Source organism: Phlebotomus papatasi, chromosome 3 (genome assembly GCF_024763615.1).
Source record: "Phlebotomus papatasi isolate M1 chromosome 3, Ppap_2.1, whole genome shotgun sequence".
NCBI classification, from domain to species: domain Eukaryota; kingdom Metazoa; phylum Arthropoda; class Insecta; order Diptera; family Psychodidae; genus Phlebotomus; species Phlebotomus papatasi.
Window position 1 is genome coordinate 60749892 of NC_077224.1, and position 23018 is coordinate 60772909.

A 23018-nucleotide genomic window follows, 5' to 3' on the forward strand; every position below is an offset into this window, starting at 1 on the left:
GGGGGTCACCGAAGACCGGAAGTCAATATCTCTTACCATTTAGGAGTCAGGATGATGAGAATTTGAAAAAAAATTGGCTTGTGAAAACTGCTCTCTTTTGGAGTTCGAGCAGTTAAAAATACTCAATTGTTATTAAAATTTTTAGTATTTATTTCTTACTTTTAATTATTTCAAAGAGTTTGTATGCTATTTAATATTTTATAAAATGGTTTTCAACTAACAATCACATTATTTTTATTGTTAGTCTAGCTGTTTTTGCCATTTTTGCAGTGTAGTAGGGAGGAAATGGTCCCCGGAGAAGAAGCAATTTTGTGGAAAGTCAGTAAATTATTACCATTGGGTGTGGGGTTTCGATTGCGTTGAGAACGATCGATGTGTGACAGAGGAATTGATGAGAAAATAAATTTATTGTTAAGACACATATATAGCGAAAATGGGCAGTGTTGGCTATTAATTTGATTTATCACACAATCATGTAGTGAGACATAAAAGAAGCAATAATTCTCTTTGAGAATCGTGTGAAACATGCGATTGTGGTTTTGTGGATGAGTAACAAGCATGGAAAGTGTTAAAGAAAAAAAAATTAAGTAATAATAATAAAAAAAAATGGGAGAATCATGGGGTTGAAGGATTTCACAAGTCACAAGTTAAAAGGTCAACCTGATGGCTAGTCGTGGTACACAAAAGAGAGATGCCACAAGATTTGTACCAAGAAGACAGGACAAGATTCAATTGAGATGCATTGTCATTTAAATTTATTCATTGTCAACTGCACATATAGAGTTATTGTATTGCAATAAAAGTCAATTGTGAGGAGATGTAGCATGAATTCTTAACTTTGGTGCTACGATGGGGGCTTTGAGAAAGGGGCTGGACGCTTTCTCAGATGCAAACAATTGATTTGATTAAGGTGATTGTCTCCAATCAAATACATCTCTTGAATATCTCAGTGTTGTAGGTTATTAGCATTGGTCAGTTGGCTGATGGACAAGAAAGAGCACAATCCGTAATGATTTATTCGTACTGATAAATCCTTAAGCATTTAAGTATTTAAATCAGAATTATGCAGGAGAAAGTGCTCTCTCTTCGAACATTCATGCCTTCAAATAATGTGAATTTCTTTTGTTTTTCGTAAGAGATTTACACTAAATTATCAAGGAATTTTCAACAAATGGTGATAAGACGACTAATATTTAATAGAAATGTGTAATGCCGGCTTCAGACTGGAGGTTTAGCTGAGTTTCCTGAAGATCCCAAAAATCTAAATAACAAGCAATTTTATTGATTTTTCAAACGCTATTGGATCATTTGCCTTTAATATCCAATTCTAAACAACTTTTTTCTTAAAAATCGTGCCTGATAAGGAATTAAAGGAGTTAAGTCAGATGGCTAAGCCTTAGGTCTGAAGCCCGTATAAGTCTCTTAGAAAAACTAAATGAAAATTCACATTATTCGAAGGCATGAACCAGGGGGATGACATTAGCTCTGAAAAATGCGACCGGTTTTAATGTAATTTTTTCCTGTTTTTGTACACATTTCACGAGATATCTCCAAAACTACGTAGGTTGCCAATTTAGGATTTTCGGTTGCCTCTTCGTTCTTAAATTGGCTTTTATTTTGTATTAAGTATTTTTTTTTTATAAATTATTCTACAATGACAGAAAACAGCTAATAAACTCAAAAGTTTTTTCGGCACGCTAGAAACACATGGGAAACATAGGAAATGTCATGCCCCTGGCATGAACGTTCGAAGGGATAGTACTTTCCTCTAGGTGTGATTCATATTATTCGTTGAATGATTTTATAAAAATGTTATTATTACTGCTCGAATTCAAAGAGAGAGCAGTTATATAATCGTATTTTTTCAACTTTTCACTGTCATTGAGCTTAAACGGTAAGAGATATCGCCTTCCAGTCTTAGATGACCTCCAATAAAAAAAAAACAATATCTCTTCTTCAAAACCATGTTTTTTCGGTTTTTTCAAAATTGACCCAAGCTTTTTCAATGATTTTCGGATATGTTTTAGAGGTGCCAGGCGAACATTTCGCTCAAACATACCCATGACCGGAAAATTCGCCATTTTGAATTAAAGAAGGTCAAAGGTCAACTACTTTAGAGGGCCTATTTTTCAAACCGATTTGATTAAATTTGGATTTTTTGGAAAGGTATTGAAATTCTGAACCCGGCTACATCGGTATTCATCGGTAATGAACCGGTTAAGTACCGATTTTTGAATAATTTTACATCCTCTAAAAGTAAAATTCCCTAAAAACAATGTTTTTTCGGTTTTTCTCAAAATTGGCCCAAGCTTTTTCAATGATTTTCGGATATGCTTTAGAAGTAGTCCAGGCGAACATTTCGCCCTAACATACCTATGACCGGAAAATTCGTCATTTTGAATTATTGAAGGTCAAAGGTCAACCACTTTAGAAGGCTAATTTTTCAACCGATTTGGTTAATTTTGTATTTTTTGGAGAGGTATTGAAATTTCGAACCCGGCTGCATCGGTATTCATCGGTAATGAGGTGGTTAAGTACCGATTATTTGATTTTCAAATGCTTTTGTGATTTATGAATCAATTTGATCTCTAGTAGATCAGTAATACGAAAAGATTATGCAAAAAACTAATTCACGGTGAGCTTTATCTCGTGAGTTCGAGCATTCCGCAAAGCTGGGACGCTTTGCCATTTTTTTCTTGTTGTTTTTAATTTAAAAGCTAGAGGAATAAGGATCTTTAAAGCACAGTGTTTGTAAAATATATTTTAATGAACTTGTTAAATACTAAGAGATTATGTTTTTCATAAAATTGGAAGTCTTTAAATTCTAATTTAAATATTTAAATGAAATCTTAAAAAAAAGTTTCATTTTTAACACATTTGAGAAATTCACAAATATTTACGGACAATTTTACCAAATATTGTTTTCATATGTGTATTGTAAAGCTAACATAATTGTGTTTCTTTTTAATATATTTATAGTTAAAACTGTAAGTCATATGTGCAAAAAATCCGATTTTTTCTCCGTGTATTCAAAAGTACTCCAATTTTTTTTAATTTCCTTTATATTCTCCTCCTTCCAGTGCCATTAAATTTTATTAAATTCACTTGAATTTTTCTTTTATTGAGAATGTTGTTGACCCATGTCGCTGATGTCAATTAATTTTTTTTAACAGTTCACAGACTTTCTCAGAATTTTCTCTCTATCACATTTCTTTTCTTTATCATTTTCCAATTTACTTTTTTTGTTGTGTTTCATATTGGTGTTGTTTATCAAGTAAATGAAATTGCAAAGTTATAAGAAGTACATAGTATCAATTAGGATCTCTTTCACTTTTGCAATTATAAAAGACAATGATATTTCCCTGAAAGTCTTAATATTATTTGTTTTCTTTCACCAACTTAATAATACAATTTCCTTTTGTTTTTTTTCTTGTGTCCTTTCATGTTTTGCCACACGAAAAACAAATAATAATAAAAAAAATAGGACAAAGATAAGAAATTGTCACCAGACAATGCGGAAAATGAGAAGGATCTCACGACAGAGAAAGATAAGACAGTGCAAAATGGCAAGGATGAAACACAGAATGATGATGAGAAGGTGAATAAGAGTGTAGAAAATGGTGATGGCGATGCCACATTGAATGAGAGCAAAGTGTCAGAAGCAGCAAGTCCGGGTGCACCTGCTGAGAATGGTGACAGCAGCAAACAGAAGCCGAAGAAGGAGAAGGTGAAGAAAAAGTGGTCCCTGAGGAAGTTTTCATTCAGCAAAAAGGATAAACAGAAGCCAACGGCAAAGGAGGAAACAGCGAGCAATGATGCCAACGAAGGTGCCATGTCTTCTACCCCAGCATCACCGCCAATTGTGGTCAATGGCACTGAGTGTGAGAAAGTCCCTGAAGAGGTGAGTTTATTGCAAATATTCCATATACTTTCTACCTTATATAAGTTTTCTCATTTTTATCTGCAATTCTCTACGGATTTTTTTTCTCATTTCCTACAATAATGGCGAAAATTTAGATTTTATTGCTGAGAAAAATTTTAACGAATCAGCAATAAACATATATAATATCTTATACATTGAATTACCTATATGTCTTTGTCTTACACTTTTCTAGGAGGTTAAATTTTAACATATTGTTTTTCAAATTTAAATGTTTTTGAATTATTTTTTGGAGTGATGTAATTTGAGATATCTCCTTTAGGTTTTGAAGGACCCCCCCATTATTTGACCTTCTTTCCAGGTGGATGATTTTCTGTTTATTGTCCTATTTTTTTTTCAATTTGAAAATATGTATTGTAGCTTTTTTGGAAATGAAATCAGTGATTGAAAATTTAAGGACCTCCTCTTGCGATATTTTCTTATTTTAAAACAAATTGGAATCAATTAGATTTTTTTTCCTTTATAAAATATTAAGAAACAGAGGATATAACGTTAGATTTTCTGAATAAGTTCAAAAACAAATTTAGGCCACGCCTACAGAAAAATCTCCCTCACAAGTCACGCCCAAAAGTTCTCTTAAAAGTAAGACACGTCTCTCTGAGAGAACTACATTCAAAAATAAATTTATACAAATTGAATTGGAATTTAATAACAATATTATTTCTTGATATACTATAGAGCAATCAGGAAATATAGAATTGCCACGCACACATTAAAAGTACCTTCGAAAGCCACATATATTTATGTGCATTATTTCCGACCAGAAGCCATAAATCTTTTCCATTTTACTGTGAAACTCTTATGAGTGATTGAAAATTAACACCATTTGCAAATTTATTCTGGTTTTCAAATAAATTATTTTGTGGGTGTGGCTTATATTTTATTTTATGAAAACTGATGTAGAAAATAATAATTCGCGAGTCACGAAATTTAATCAAATTTTACGAGTTATTAAATCAAAAATGGTCATTTAAAATTGACTGTAAAATATTAATTAATTTATCTGCATTTGTTCTATTCATTTTTTTTGTTTTTATTAAGGTTAAAGGGACCCCTGAGATTATTTTTGATTCAGTTTAATTCCAGTTAATAATTTTCAATTGCGAAGAAAAAATTCATGGAATAATTTTCTTACCACTGAAGTAATACTACAACATTTTTCTTATTACTCTTTATAAAATGTCCAAAGATATTTTCTTTAGACGTTTTCGTATAAAAGCCAATTGATTTGTCGTTTAGTGTGCTATTTGGGAATGGAGGGAATGTGCTTTCTTTCTTGTGTGTTTTTTTACTGCTCATGAAATACGATAAAGATGCTGGAGGAAGAAGAGCACGACTTTTACTTCACAATTTGCTTCTTGTTGTCTGAGTTGTGTGTTTGACTTTAATTGGGTGAAATTGATCCTCCTGCTTTGTGTCTGGAGGATAGAATGAATATTTAAGCACTTAGTAAATCAACAGTAAATGTTTTGGAATTTATTATATGTCTAGGAGAATTTACACTGAAATGCATTCATTTATGGATGAAGTCCGAGTCAGAGGAAAATGTTTTTGTTACATAGATAAATTTTGCACTCTTGAGAATAAATTTATTTTATGCATCTTTCGGTAAATGGGAAGTTATCAGGGAAAATAATACGGCTGTTCATTGTAAATATTATTACCGTGGTTGTCTTTGGAGAGAAAACGGTTGAGGCTGAAGTTTTCTGAAAGTTATATAGTAAACTTTCCATGGTTCTAGTATCGATTTTGTTTATTAAATTTTCACTTCAAAAAAGTATCGGAAGGGGGCATTTTTGAATAGGATCTAAATTTCTGAAATGGCATTTGTATACCCAACGCACGGGTATTGACTTTAATGAAAGGATTCGATGAAGCTCAGAAAATAAATGCGTTTTCTTGGAAGATAGAAAATGTTTCGTCTTGTCTCTAACATCATTTATCGGGGGCAGTGTGGGACAAAAAAGGGGATGTTCGGGACACATTTTTTAACGGTAATTTGGTGTTTCTGCACAGTAAAAAAATTATAAGGATAATCGTTGGTTTGCTTTTTTGCCACGATTATTCTTTTAAAGTTACACAAATTATGTATTTCAACAAAACGTGTAATCTGAATATGTGTAATTTAAATTTTATGTAATTGTAAACCGTGTAATCAACTGGGAATAATTACACAGTTTTGTATATTTTCTTACATATTTCGTGCAAAATTACTCAGTTTTCAAATAAAAAGTGTACAAATTACACAGTTTTCAGACATAATGTGTACAAATTACACAAATGTGTATTAGTACACGATTACATATTTAATATAAAATTAACAATGAAAATAATGGTAAAGCAGCCAAAAATTTTTTACTGTGTGGCAATAAGGGGCTTCAAGTTTGGATCAAGTAATTCCTCAGGAGCAATTTCATATCTGTCAGTTACACTTTAAATCCCTTCAGTCTTAATCCCAGAGACTTTTTCGCATGTACCATCTGTTAAACTGGTCTACCTGATGCTCTACAATATTCATACGACTCTCTTTAAAGCTAGTACAATCGTCTCTAATAGAACATCTTTCATACCTTTTTCTACACATTTCGCCTATAAGGACACTATTAAACCACAATAAATTACTAATTTTGGTAACACTGAGAGAAATCCGAAAAAGTTAAATTAACATTCCGGAAATGTTAATTTTACCCTGCAGTATTGATCCAAAATCGGTGTAAATATTACCCTTTTTATGTGTATTAGGGGTTAATGTTACCCTTTTTCATGTTAATTTTACCCTTAAAAGGGTGTAAGATTAACATTAAGAAATATTTATATTTTGACACCTAAAAAGCGTTAAAGTTCTGAGGAAAAAAAGTTAATCGCACCCTCTTTTTTTCTCAGTCAAAGAATGTTTTTAATGCTCTTGTTTTAACTCTTTTCTTGTATTTGTTATAAAAAATAACGTAGCTCAATTACTGGAAGTTTTATGATTTTTTTAAACGGTTAAAAAATCAGTTAAAACAAGTTGAAAAGCATCCTATGCCTTGCTAATGATCTTAATACTAGAGTAGGAATTTTGCGAACGTTTGTTCAATATTAATTGTATTTAATGTACAAAGAATTGTCAATCATAGCAAGTAATGAGTCCTACTGAACCAGTTTTATCCATAGTGGTGAAGATATGAAAAATTCCTGACTTCATTGAATATAGAACTTAATCCCGGGTGAAGGCAGAAATTTTCCTAACTCCGTTCCGGAGAAAATTGAATGATTTGTGTCTCACTTGTTCTGATTGATTCCCTGTACTTCATACACTGAGAAAAAAGAGGGTGCGATTACCTTTTTTTCCTCATAAATTTAACACTTTTTAGGTGTAAAAATGTATCAACATTTTTTAATGTTAATTTTACACATTTTTAAGGGTAAAATTAACATGGAAAAGGGTAACTTTAACCCCCAATACACCTAAAAAGGGTAATATTTACACCGATTTTGGATCGATACTGCAGGGTAAAATTAACATTTCCGGAATGTTATTTTAACTTTTTCGGATTTCTCTTTTGTGTAATATATCTCAAAAATACTTTCTCATCATTTACGGTTTACCGGTTCATAACCAATTTGAACCGATTCATAAATCACTCAAAAGATTACACATAATAGCTTAGGAGAAATGCAATTGATTTTCAGATAATAATTAGATATTCGTTCATAACCTGTTCATAACCGGTTCATAACCGCTTGGAACTGGTTTAGTCTTCTCAGGAATTCCAACGCCATTCTAACAAGCTAAAATATGTTACCATTCTGTTGAGAAATGCACTCCTTTTAAAAGGTTAAAGGGCTCTTTTAACCTTTGACCTTGAAAAGCCGTTATTAGGAATAATTCAATGGTATTTATGTATAAGACGAAATGTCCGCCTAAGTAATCTCTAAAACTTCTAAAACATATCCAGAAATAGAATAAACATCGCACGACACGTTTTGGAGCAATCCCAAAAAAAAATATGGTTTTGGAAGAGAAGGGGAGGGATGGGGGAAAATCAGGAGTATGTTAAAGATCCTTGTTGTGAATTAAAGGTTGTCCCCTGAAGATCCCAAGTCTGTATCTCTAACCGTTTGGCCTCTGGGAGTGGTAATACAGAGTTCGAGTTTTTTGAAAGTGTAATGTCATAAAACTCTTAACCTGAGATTTCCAAAAAGGACTCGAAATGTATATATAATTCAAAATTGAGGGATTATAATACTGCTCTCTGTGTGTAGTTCGAGCAGTAAAAGTCTTACAAGTTCTCTAAAATAGCATGATTACTACTGATTCTTCTTGGATTTTCAAAGAACGACACTCCAAGGTTATTTTCGGGAATTCCGTAATGTTCGGGAACTACAATTTTTACTCTATTTTCCTAAGATCCAAGTTAAATCTTCAAGGTTTAAAACTTCAAATAACACTTTAAAGAGTGATTCGTATCCTGTAATTGCGATTTGTCACTTTAAAGTGTCGGACTGCTTTTCGTATTTAAGTTAAGTCTTTAAGGATGATTGGGACACTGGTGTCCCATTCGGATTATTTAGAGAACAAACTGCCTTTCTAGTCAAAAAAAAAGTTTTTGTTTTTGGGACACCGGTGTCCCACTCGTCCTTAAAGGGTTTAAATGCAATAGACTTCATTTTCTTCATATTAATTTCGAAACTGGCCTAGAAAGGATTTTAATTTTTTGGGGAGTTACAATTTAATTAATTAATTAAACTTTATTTTTAAATATTTTACTAAAATCTTTAAGCTTTTCTTTATCCTTGAATTGAAGAATGGATTAAGTTTTTTGCTTTAATTTATTCAATTATACAGAATTGCAGTAAATCAGCAACGTATTTTCAAATTATCTTTTTTAAGATATTTATGTGGAATAAATATTTTGTCTTCTTATCTGATATTGGGAACTTGAATTGTGACACAGATTGCGTGGTGCAAGTGTATTGAAATGCGGTTGCTGCATTTCCAAATTGGATATTTCACCACTATAAGAGCATGTTTGCTATATATTGGGAGGGTGGATCGTCCCTTATTTTGTGCGATTGTACGTCGCCGGGGCAACCGGGATACGGTGTCTGTGAGTGCGAATGAGTACCATCATCAGGAGTAGTCCTGTGGATGTATTTTGGGGGATGTTTTGTGTGTACACAATATAATATAAATATATACTTGGATGCTTTGGTGGACGAACTCGAGGCAGACGCTCAGGAGACGCCGACGATGGTTTTAATGGCTTGATTGCATATATATGTACAATAGTTGGGGTCCCTCACATGTAGTATATATAAATGATTTTTGTGCATCTGTAGGAGTTACAATACAAGGGAATATTTGTATATGAGTAAGTACAATATCGACCGATTTTGGAGAGGTTTTGTGTGCAAATGTGCCATGAAAGCCAGGCTTTTTAAACCCCCATTCACAATTGCAATAGCATTTGTACAATCCCCCGCCCGACATAATCGGAAATGATATACAAAAGGCGCCGGCCGGTATCGTGAAAATCAATTTTAATTTAATTGTGGGTGAATGTTCTGCGGAGAACCATATCCCTTATCCTCTACACTGATTTTCTATATAAGTGTATTGTAAAGTGGTTTTGGCAGTAATTTCTGGACCATCTCAACATAATTAATCTTCTGACTGCTGTGTCATATTTTTCAGATATATGACCGTGTAAATCTATTTAGAAGTTAATTATCCACTTAAATGTTTTTAATTGGTATATTATTTTTTTATGAAGCTCTTAAAATTGTTATTGCTTTGTTTCAAACAAATCAGTGTTAACTAACAATTTCACTTTTATTTCTGATTCTGATCTCTGACTAGTTCAAGACATAAAGGTTGATTTATTGGTGGAAAATGAGGGTTTATCTATTACTCGTGAAATCCCTTAAAGACAATTTTCCAATTATATATGTCATTCCTTATCATTTTGCAAACAATTGTTCCGCTATAGTTTTGGGAGAGATAACAAAAGGTCAGAAGAACCCTTCTCAAGATGCATAAAATTGTCCGGAAATACTTATATGACTATCTAAAAGTTAAATTATTTAATATTAAAATTGGTTATATGGGGGTTTTAAATAATTTAACAGACTTCTTCCGCCTCATAGATTATTATTTTTATCGTAAAATGTAAACAAACATTTTTACAAATTTTTTTTTATTCGAATTCTACAGAGAAAAATAATACAAAATCCCTGATATTTAGTTAATATTTGTCAAATTTAAAAGCTCTCATTCATAAGAAGAACTAATCCCGTGCGGGATTTCTAGGCATGCAAGGCTGGATACAGGGATGTGATTGCTAGTTCGGCTAGTTCCATGACCTGTGGAATCAAGTGAACAAATGGGATCCCTAAATCTTAGGATTAGGATCCTGAAAATTCCGCGATCCCAAAAAAACTGAGATTGAAGAGTATCTCAGTTAACTCAGGGCTCCGAAAATTCCGGAATCCCGAAAATTCGGAACCCTGAAGATCACCCGTTTTATTCAATGTTTGGTCCCGGGATAAATCCTGATCCCAAAAAGTATTGAAATCCCAGGATTTCTGGTTTCTAGGATCCCGGAATTCCGTATTGGAAATCATTTCCGCTCTGTGACGCATATATCTTGAATTCGTATTCTCTTTAAGTCACGGAATTTTTCTAACCTTAAAGCCCAAAATAGACACAGGGATCGACTTAGGGATCAGCCCAAAAAATGAGGATTGGTGTCGATACACTCACGGATCAGCCCAAAATTTGGAGGATCAGGCTGATCTTCTAAATTCGTGAGATTACGGGGATTAGACGACATCAACGCAAGTGCTGAAAATAAAAAGCTTCATTTTGGGTGTTTTTGGGTGCTTTTCGAAATGTAAATTGGGTGAAAAAACATGGAGAATAATTGTACGCAATCTCGCAAAATCTTAAAATGCATTGAGATTGAAGTAATGTGAAGGTCATAGTGTACTTTTCTGTTCGAAAAATTCATTGATATTGCACTTAAGAAACCTTTCAGCAATTAAAGTGTGGAGATTTAATAGAAATTAACGCTGTAAACGCTAATCCTTGATCTAAAATCCCCAGTGTATGATAGTTTGGGCTGATCCTTTACCGCCAAATTTTTCGAGCTGAGTATTCAGCCTGTGTCTATTTTCGGCATAAGGGTGTTCTAATCCAAAAAAATTATAGGGGAAAGTACTCTCCCTTCGAACGTTCATACCTTCGAATAATGTGAATATTCTTTTAGTTTTCGTAAGAGACTTACACATATCTATTAACTGTTAGTTAACTTATTATCAATTATTGATAATTATGTGCAAATCTCTTAGGAAAAGTAAAAAAAAACACATTATTCGAAGGCATGAACGTTCGAAGAGAGAGTACTTCCCCTTACTTTGATACAATTTTCAAGATCTGAAGTTTCGGGAAAAATAGTGTAAGATGGGGTAATTTGGAATCAAGTGTAATTCGGAACTTTGAGATTTCGGTAAAAGAAAAAACCAACGAAGTAGTACTCTCGAATATAAAGTCTTGTACTTATTCATGGCTTTCCTTTTCTTTTTGACCATGTGAAACAGTGGGAAAATCTCAAAATTAGATGATAGACATGATTCCGAATTGCCCTATCTTACTTTACGATCCTTCATTTCAATTGTCCATGCATTAATATGAGCGTTGCCAGAGGTAAAAGGCAAATGAATCGACCTAAAGACAATTAACGTGACCTTAATTTTCTTCATCCTTTTAAACTTTTTTTCTTGGATATCTGTAACAATCACCGTATGTACCTTCTTCGGAAAATTTTTACCCATACAAAAAAAAATGTCCTTGAATCTTCTTCTTATGGAGTCTGACAGAAACTTTGTGCTCTCCATAATTCTTCCTTTATTCGTTAGAAAAGTATTCCTCTTTCAAATTAAAAGAAGCAGGTTTTTCTCCAAAGCTTTCGACCCTTGGTATGGGTCTTCTTCAGTGGGTCAATTCAGAAACTTTTAAATATTTGAATTTGAAAAACGTCTAGCGTCGGATTAAAAACTGAGTGAGAGATCCAACCCGGTTAATATCCCCGGAAATTTAGGGCGAATATGGCGATGCAGTTTTTAATCAGACGTTAAATGTTTTCCAAATATTTAAAAGCTTCTAAATTGATCCACTGAAAAAGACCTACACGAAAGGTCGAAAGCTTTGGAGAAAACCTGATTTTTATTAATTTGAAAGAGGGATACTTTTCTAACGAACATCGGAAAAATTAAGGAAAGCATGCCCTTGAATGATTCTTAATAACACTTCTTCAAGGTCAAAAAGAAAAAGGGTTTTAGAAAACATATTTCTCAACCGATACGACTAAGTTTCGGATTGTTGGAAAGGTCTTCGAATGCCGCAAAAGTCTTCATCAGCTCTGAGCGGTTTTAGTTAAAACGTTTGAAAAAAAAAATCATTCATCTAAACAAATTATTCTTAATAGTTTTGAGATATACAACGTCAGAGTCATAATTTCGCGAATATCACAAAACTGAGACATTTTACTATTGTTTTTAATTTTATTTTAATTCATTGATCATCCATTAAACTCAAACTATTTAACTTCGGCTCATTATAAAATTAATATCTTCGAGAATTTAACGTTTTTCAAAATGTAAAACAAAAGTTATTTCAGACATTTTAAAATTCCGTGGTGATTTTTTTCCTGTTTTTGGATATTTCTAATCCGTTTGGGATGAGTTTGGATTCACTAGAAAGGCCTTGGAATACCGGACATGTTAAAACCGAATGCAAGGGGTTTGTAAACCGATTTCAAACCGATAATTTTCATCTTGAAGTTTAATTGTGTTAATTCTTTGAAATTTTAAGCAAATTTTGGAATGAAGTTTATTGAAGATAGGGCGTTTAATACGGGTTTATCATTTACACACACTGAGAAAAAAAGGGGGTGCGATTAACTTTTTTTCCTCATTACTTTAATACTTTTTAGGTTAAAAATATATCAACCTTTTTTACCCTTTTAAGTGTAAAATTAACATGAAAGGGGTAACTTTAATCCATAATTCACCTAAAAAGCATAATATTTACACCGATTTCGGATCAATAATGCAAGGCAAAATTAACATTTCCGGAATGTTATTTTAACTTTTTCGGATTTCTCTCAGTGCAGTCATGAGATCGAGCATTCCAAAAGCTAAGATGCTTTTCTACAATTTATATCTTGTGTAAAATATTCTGATATGCAATATCATGTCTAACTAGACATAGTTCTTAATGCAATTTTCACCCTTAATTCAGAATTTGAGATAAAATCAATATCATTTTATTTTAGTAATTGAAAGTGATTGTTACACAAACTGTACAGACTCTTAATTGTAATGGCCACAGAAAAGGGTGATGTACAAGCATTTCCTCTCAAATCCTTTGGCATGTTTTCCAGACGAAAAAAAAGGGGAGAAAGATTAAAATCGATAGATGGAAAATCATGTCTGTATACATATGACTTTAACACAAAAGCCCCATTTGTTGAGAATCCCATTTTCTATGCGTACAAATGATCATGTTTCAGGATTTACCTTTTTTTTCTCTTCGTACGTTTCAGGATTTTCCAATTTCTATGTATGTAAAAGTGTAAAAGAAAGAGATAGAGATAGTGCTAGCATGTAAAAGATATTGAAGGGAAAATTCAAGGGGATTCTTATCACTTTATTCTTCATCATTTGATTTTATCTTCATTCTCATGCTATAAATACAAAATGCAATATTGAGTTTTTGGGGGAAAGGGCAGGAGACTGATGCTGGGAAATTGGATCAAGTAAAATTGATTTGAATGGGATTTACAATGGTGAAAATCCCTGAAAAGTATTTGTTGGTATTGTAATAATACAGAGATGCGAATGAGAAGACATATCATTAGTGTTTGTGGGATTTCCCATGTACAACCAAATAAACACGTATGAGAAGGATTACAAATATTTATTGGTGGTGAAATTGTCCCTTTTTCTTCTCTCCCCTTTCTCCACTAACTTCCGTCTTAATTTGGAATTATTTCGTCGACATTCCTATTTTCAATGCAAAATAATATCTGATATTTCATTTCCACTTGTTGAAATGGAATGGCGAGGTATCAGAAAACTTGTTAGGATTATCATTCTTTTCTTTCTCTACAACTTTTTTTTCTGCGTTCTTGCTCTTTTGTGGACCAAAAGCTGCTTGAAGTGAAAGATGATCAAAAATGTGGAAGGGTAGCTTTTATATTTTACCCTGTCTTCATGAAATCTCTCACTGTCTAAATGGATTTATTTTTCATAAAACATTTCTCTGGTGTTGGTTTTTTTCTTGTCTTCATGCGTCCTTTTCTCCTATGAAATTTGAACAGCAAAGAAATATTTCTTCCAGAGGGATTTTATGATTTATTGTCTCGATGGGTCTTGACGTTGGTCGCTGAGGGGAGAAATATTTTTGCTGAATTTATATTATTAAAAAGAGATTTTTCCAAGTGATGCTTTTGCAAGGATTCACAGACTTTGCAATAGGAATAACATGAGGATTTTTTCACGACTTCAATTTTATAAAAGATTTGTGCAATTAAGAAAATTACGACAAAATGTTTGTAAAAAGAAATATCCTTGAAAATATTTATTTTATTTATTTATATTTAAATCAATACATATACGGTCCAACCTATTACGCTGTTTGATTAAGTGAGAAATAGTGAGTAAAAAAAATGGAAAAATGGAAAACAAGTATCACAAAACTTAGAGAAAGGAATAGCAGAGCTTCACAGGCTTTGCGAAGTGCTCGATTTTGTGACTTAGATGCTATACCTCAAAAGTACTTTCGCATTATTTACCGTCTATCGGTTCTCAACCGATTTGAACCGATTCATAAATCACTTAAAAATCACCAAAATAGTTTCGAGAGTAATAAAATTGATTTTAGGATTAAATTTAGTTATACCGGTTCAGAACCGATTCAGTTTTATCGGAATTTCCAAGACCTTTCCAACGAGCTCAAACGTGATACCATTAGCTTGTTAAAGTGGGATCTCGGTATCAAAAGTTCTCGAACTCCGACCGAGACAACAGAAATCCGAAGTCAGGTCAAGGAACACGGATTTCCCGATAAAATCAGACGAAACAGACAGAAACTCTCTTTCTGTCAGAGGAATGACGAATATCAAAAACAACCAGAATGTTATTAAGTATTTTCCACCATTCATCATGTAAATTAAAAAAAAAAAATGCTTATTTCGTCCCAACCCTTATGAAACTTTCATCTAAAAAAGAGCCAAAACGTGTTGTCATCAAAAATATTCTGTGAGAATGGAACGTCCGTCAAAATGAAATTAGAAGAGTCCTTCAATCAATACGTGTGATACTCAGTTCAATCTCCAATTCGCATTGGAGCAGAGATGGGAAAAAATTCCTATCTCCACCCGGGATTGCACTGGAAACCACTTGCTATCTAGGTGAGTGCACTATTTGATAGCGTGGGACCGAGAGTTCAAAGGTGCAATCCTGGACGGAAATATGAATTCCTTCCGTCTTTGCTCTGTTAAGTATTGAGGATTGGGTATCATCTAATTGACATTCTCATGCACAATAAAAAAATTGAAGTGCTTTTTGTTTTACATAATAAAAAACATATTGAATTGAAGCTCTTAACTATCTAAAAGAATAATATTTAAGGTATATTTTCTGAAATTTTCATTTATTTTATTTTTTAAATTAAGTCTATGGGACCTGATTTTCGGAGACTTTTTGGAAGAACTTACTTTCCGGTAGCTACAGTTACTCAGAATGGAGTTATTATGACTAGCGCACAATTTATTTTGTTTCTAAACATGATTTCGAAATTTCTCATGAGAGAGAACAAGATAGCTAGATCCAGATCTCACTCGCTTTCATGTTTGCAAATGTCAAAAAATGTTTACAAAACAAAAGTTATTGTGCGCTGGGCATGAGAAGTCGAAAAACGAATTATTTTCTATTACCAAATGAGTTAAACTTGTATTTATATCAAGGATTCTGAAAAAAAAATGAAATAGGTTATGAATCGGTTTATTACCATGTTCATACCCAGCAACGAAAGTTCCCTGTTTGAACATCGTTCAGCAAACGCGTTTGGAACAGGGTTCGGTCCAATGTAAATCCTTACGGGCTGGGAAAAAGCGAACGCGGTTGAAGCAATAGTTCTCTTTGATGGCCACCACTTTCTGAACATTTGGGAGGCCGCCACCGTCGCGACAGGTCTAACAGGGAACTCTTTCGTTGCTGGGTAACCGCTTAGGTAACCTCTAAAACATATCGGAAAATAGGAAGGGTCGACTTATGGGGGGTTTCCCTAAGGTTCCAAGTTTCTTTTTCTAACCGTTTGAGCTCTAGGCGTGGTGACGACTGAACAGACGTACGGACAAACAAACAATTTTACATCATTTCTCCCGTCAGAAACCGTCTGAGGCGGAAAATATGTTGAGAAAAGTGGTCCCCGGGGGGTGGAAGATGGAAATTTTGGGGAGTGAAAAATACAGGGATATTATACACTGCTCTCTCCCTGTGTAGTTCGAACTATAAAAAAATATTTGAAAGTAAAATAATACCGTTTTTGGTGCTATCACACTAGGATTTTTACAATTTCAATTTAAATTCAATTGAGCCAATTGAGCATTATAAAATTTCTAGAATTTACTTGAAAATTCTCACAGCCAGGACACATTTTGCAAGAAATTTGCTCAATTTTAAATATTGCCGCGAGATTTTTAATTGTGAATGACCCCGGAAAATGTGTTATAGTACTTAAAATATCTGATAAGTCACTTATCTGTTATTTAGAAGGATCCCCAAAGCCAGAAGAAAGATTTGTAGGGAAAAGGCTGATGAAGGGACTGTCATACATCTTGTTGAAAATTTGTGTGAAGTCTTACTGTGTTATCACACTTGCACATTAAAATTTTAATATGATTCACATTAATTGTCGCTGGTGAGAGTCCAAATGTGTAATTTGTGTGTTTGATTCATTTTATATTCAAAACTTGATCTATTTGTTGATAAAAAGGTAGACTTGGCCCGCAAAATTTGATATAAATTGATTTATAGCATTAATGCGAAAAATTAATGCGATTTTCTCTTTAATTTTTTAATGTGAAAAATATTTATGCTTTAGGTAAATTTAAACTTATTTTTGCAGGCCAAGTCCACTTCTTTATCAATAAATAGAAAAACCTCAAATATTAAGTGACTCAAAGATACAAATAACATATTTGGACACTCACAAGCGACAATTAATGTGAATCACATTAAAATTTTAATGTGCAAGTGTGATAACGCTGTTATAAACAGAAGATTTCTTGGCACAATAATGGCTTTGGAGGAACTTAGCAAATTACTCCCGATACTGATGCTTCACTTGCGTACAAGTTTATCACTAAATTACTGTACTTATTTTTTGTCCACAAATAATAATTAATTACGAGTAAGTAAATTTAATAAGAACAATTTAATTCAAAAGGATACTTGCTTAACTGCAATAAAATTGAAATTAATGAGAAATTTTAACATTTTAATTTGCTGAATTGAAATTTAATTGAGCAACAACATATTTTAGCATGTTTAAACATGTTTTAGTGGGCCAAGTATTAATTTATATCAATAAATAAGCGGAAGTTTATCAATTCTAATGATTTTTAATGCAAAATCACGCATAGGATCAATTCATCTGAAAATTAAATTGAATTTACAAATTGAAAAAATCCTAGTGTGATAGCACGGTTAGACTTCTTGATTCAAGTATAGCAATTCAGGCTTCTATGAATCCGCCTCCTTATGGGATATCTTTCTCTAAGAAAATTTAAATTAATTTCTAATTAGGATAAGTGTGCCAAATTTCGGCATAGTTGCATGCAAGCGTCAAAGTCTCAAATTTGGAATTTAATGGCACTGGCACATCTTTTCAATTGAGTAAATTTCAATCGATCGAAATTTTGTCTCTTACTCTTTTAAACTGAAATCCGATATAGCTGTCTCTTTCTGTCAAATGAAATTTAAAATTGAAATCGAAAATGAAATTGAAATTTCAATTTTCATTTGACAGAAAGAGACAAAATATCTCATTTCGGTTTGAAAGAGTAAGAGGTAAAATTACATTCGATTGAATTTTACTAAATTGAAAAGATGTGCCAGCGCTATAATATTTTAAATTCAAATTGATTTTTTATTCTTTCTTCTGAAAGAGTGTTGCTTGGAACCTTGTAAAGAGTTTATCGTCTTTATTTACTCTAAAATCATTCTTAATACATTTTAAAATGAATAAAAATATAGACATAGCTTTGGTGCCCTATTTCGGCCACCTTCATTCTCATAGTTCCTTGCTCTTCGGGAATTCTTCCAATATCTTTTTCACGTCATCTCGTTTGTCGAAGCTACATTTTTTTGGTATTCTTTTGCATTGTATAATCTCTAGAGTATGTAAAAACTAAAAATTCATGGAAATTCGATGAACAAAAAAGGTGGCCGAAATTGCAAGCTGGCCGGAATTTGGCACACTTACCCTACTGAAGTTTTTTTTTTTAAATATTGCTCATTCGAATTTATAGGGGTAAAAGTTGACTTTTTACCCTTTTCAGCTTTTATTTGCACAATTTGTTTGAAATAAATTGACATGAAAATGTTTTACTTTTACTATTTTTGCGATAAAGGGCCATAACTCACGTGAGGCATAATTTTACTTTAATGCCTTAAATACAAAAACATTATTTTAAAAGATAAAAATGAGGAAGTTTGAATTTTTATTATAGTTCTCAAACAAATAAAAATATAAATATGCAGTTTTGTCCAGACATTAGCGTGAGATAATTATTTAAGTACACCAAATGATTTTTTTTATGCCGTCTCCTTGGAAAATTGCTCAGTATTAATTGTAACCCCCGTTATTTCGCAAAAGAGATATATCTATTTATGAACTTTAGAATCACATCTACTGCAAATTCCTATTCTATCTTGCTTTAGAAATTTTCTTTGTAGAACAAAGAAAACGGGGAAAAAAATCGACAGGATGAAAATTTCTGCTTGTGTGCATACGCCAATGCGTTAATACGATTTCTTGTTCAAAAAGAGAGGGATGTTTTCTTATCATGAAAGCAATTTCCCAGGAGAAATTGTTGTGAAAACAAATGTAAGGTGGGGCTATTGACAGCACAGGGATTAAAGGGAATAAAAATAATGTGATAATGCACCCACTTTTTTTTCTCCCTTAAAATCTATATAACAATCAATATTTAACTATATACATATAAATTTATTATTTCCCATTTGGAATCACAAAGAATATATTTTCTTCAAGAAATTCCATTAGCATTGTTTATTGGGAAAATAAACTCCGAAATGTAGGCAAAAATTTGTTTCGTGTGAAATCTCTCTGATCTCTTTGGGGAATTAAGCAGAGAGAAGAAAATGTCTTTTCCTCGTGGAAAATGAAGCATAAAGAAAAATTGTACTCATATAATTTTCTTCAATGAAATAATCTCAGCAATAAATATATTTTTTTTCTTGTTTTGCTTTCGGCAAACAATGCAAGAGAATTAAAATCGTCGTAAATTTATTTATTATGTTCTTTGATCTTGATAAATACTTTAAAACGTAACTTCTTGAATTTATTTTTAAGAAAACCATTGTGTATACGGGTGTAGTTGTGAAAGTGAATGAAAGAAAATATTGCATGAGATTTTTCGCAATCCACCTGTATATTGGGTGTGAGGGAGTCAAGAGGAAAAAAAATATAAATAAATGTGGTACGACGGAATTTTTGGTGTCTGAGGACAAGGTGTAGGAAAACTTGAGATATTTTCTCACATTTGAAAATTTGCCAGAAATTTTTTCTCACACACGAAAAATCCTTTTTCCACATTTTGCGAAAAATATTCAAGATGGAACGTGTAGGGTAAGTGTGCCAAATTCCGGCCAGCTTGCAATTTCGGACACCTTTTTTATTCCTCGAATTTCCATAAACTTTTAGATTTTACGTACTCTAGAGATTATACAATGCAAAAGAATAACAAAAAATGTAGCTACGACAAACGAGATGACGTGAAAAAAGAAATTGTATGAATTCCCGAAGGGCAAGGAACTATGAGAATGAAGGTGGCCGAAATAGGGCACTAAAGCTATGTCTATATTTTTATTCATTTTAAAATGTATTAAGAATGATTTTAGAGTAAATAAAGACGGTAAACTCTTTACAAGGTTCCAAGCAACACTCTTTCAGAAGAAAGAATAAAAAAAATCAATTTGTATTTAAAATATTACATTTAACAGTTGAGACTTTGACGCTTGCATGGAACTATGCCGAAATTTGGCACACTTACCCTATTGGTGTAGATTTTAAACATGAAAATGCGTCATTTTGACAATTATTTTTGGCATATCGTCACGATGTGTTAAGGAGGGGTGTGATGATATCTTTTCATGAAAAACGCATATTATAAGATATCCATGATGGTGCGCGCCTCGTTAGGTTGGTGGGAAGTGAATAGTAGAGAGAGAGAGATTGAGCATTTTCTCATAAGATATACATTATTTTACGCCTATGAGAATGATACGTACAATATTTTCCTGCATCACATCTTGGGTGGAAATTTCAACAAATTTGGCATCTCATCACGATCAAGTGAAGAATTTTAATTCCAATTGGCTGACGATCAAGTGATTTCTCATGCGTGGATTTATTCAATGAATGAATGCAATAACACTTGATTCAGGAAATGTTTCATTCACTCATATATCACACTAAATGATTAATTTGTAAGATTTCGTTCTAAAGGACATTGCAGCAAAAAAAATAGATTTTATATTCCAAAAATTTATTGCTCAATGCATGAAAATTTAGAATAACTACCACAAGTTCAATATTTTATGGATACTTTTTTTGGCTTCAAAATGTTTAGCTTAAAGTTTTGCGTTTCCTTGACATTTATTATAATTCAAAACTGTGAATTATGCTATCCCGCTATCCCTGGTCTATCAAATATTCATGATAAAACAAGACTCAATTTCAAAACTTGCTCAAGAAAGATCTTCGTGGGAAATTCAGTGGTTTTTCTGAGTAAATTGAACAAGAGCTCTAAAGGGGGTGGCAAAGCATCCCATTCTTTGCGAAATACTCAAACTCGTGATTTAGGGAAAACTGGGGCACCACTAAACACGGGGTACCACCAAACACTAATTTTTATTTCTAAACTACTTGGACTATCTCGACCATTCCTTCAGTGGACAAGCATCCCTATAGTCCCCATAAGTTCCTATAGGTCTTATACTCTGAAGTCGAATATCCTATTAAAAAATCGCAGTGTTTGGTGGTACCCCGTGTATGGTGGTGCCCGAGTTTCCCCTAGATGCTACAGCGATTTGCAGCCTTTTTGCAAATCACTCAAAAATAGACCAAAATAGCTTACACAGAAAAAAAAGTTGTAAAAATGTTCGTAAATGTTTGTGAATTCCTATAGAGGACTTACGAAATGCTCGTAAATCGTATAACCCACAAACAAGTTCGTAAAAGTTTGTACTTTTTTCACATACATTATTCGCAAATTCATCATTTGACGAGCATTTTTTGTACTTTTACAAACACTTGTTCGTAAATGTTCGTAAACGCACAAAAAATGTTCGTAAAATTTTGTCATTTGTTCGTAAATGTTCGTAAAATGTTCGTGAGGCAAACAAAAATATACGAACAAATGTCAAAATTTTACGAACATTTTGTTATGTGTTTACGAACATTTACGAACAAATGTTTGTAATTTGTTGTCGATTTATTGTGATGTTTAAAGGAAGAGGAAGAGTGTGAAAAAATCAAATAGACATATGCAACGCCTGTGAGAAAGGTTTTCGAATTTCGATTTAATGACATTTTTCTGATCTAAGAAGTTTGCTGGAGGCATTACTGATAATTTTAGTGACTTGTGTCAAAAGTGATTTTTCATGAGAAAAATTTGTCTACTGAAGTGACCATTTTCATATATTATTTAAAAGAAATTATGAACGCTTTCTCATTCTACTTAACCTAATTTATTTTTGTTTTTGAAAATTCTTTGATTTTTTTTTAAATTTCATTTTAAAGCAAATGGCTTTCCTAATCATTTATATTAGACGGACTGAAATGTTTGACAAAATGAATAGACTAAAAGATAATTTCAAACAGTTTTACGTTATTAAGAATAAAACTCTAATAAACGTTCAATAAAAACATAACAAACGCTGATTCGTCTTTTAACGTTTTGCACAAGTATGAATATTTATTCCTAAAAATATTCCATTGTCATTTTCTCTGATAATTTTAGTTAATGCTTTCAATACCTTGCGATAGAACTAAAATATTTTTTTAGATAAAAATAAATATTAAATTGTTTGTTTACAACGCTTTACACCGAAAATTTCGATTTTAGATTGTTTAACATCTCAATCCTCAATAACTTATAGCAATAATGGTGAAAATTATTTTGTTAGAAGCTCGTAATTTTAATGGATGCTCTTGTAGGTGTTTTGTGAAGTATTGCTTGTAAAATGTTTTTGAGGTTTTAGGGTTAGTACCTAATTAAATGAAATTCAATTGTCTTTTTATTACTTTTCGATTTCATGTCTATTTTTTAAACCCCACGTTTCTATATACGATGTCCACCTACTCTTTGCCCCTTGACATACATCGTAAAAGTGACTCCACCCTTTTGATTTTAATCCGAATGGGTGATGAAGAGTTTATATTGAAGAATTTTCTTCCTCCACATCCTTTATTGTTTCACATTTTGCTTAAATTTATCGTCAACTCATTTATTAAAATTTTTCACTCCCCTTCTTTGGCAGCAGTTGATAGTCTCAATCCTAAATATGATTTCTTGTCTCCTTTTTGGGAAGGCGGCAACGGTCTTCTTTGACACTGAAATATGTTTCGTCATTTATATTATGATTATTGTAATTTTCCTGTGAGTTAAATATTCTGTAAAAAGAAAAGAGATGGAGATATTTGTGTGCCAGTGTATTTGTATTGTGTGGCTTGGCAAAGAGGGTGTAAATCTTGTGGTTTTTCTCATAGGGGAGAATGGGG

At 32.5% G+C, this 23018-nt stretch overlaps 1 protein-coding gene across 4 annotated transcripts in view; it reads left to right on the forward strand.

Annotated features, from left to right (window-relative positions):
• Positions 1-23018, forward strand: part of LOC129807043 (calphotin) — a 136193-nt gene that overhangs the window by 89555 nt on the left and 23620 nt on the right. For all 4 annotated transcript variants that reach the window (XM_055856018.1, XM_055856021.1, XM_055856017.1 and 1 more), the window contains one exon: positions 3485-3901. In XM_055856018.1, coding sequence (XP_055711993.1) covers positions 3485-3901 — 417 coding nt within the window. The remainder of the gene's footprint in view (positions 1-3484; positions 3902-23018) is intronic.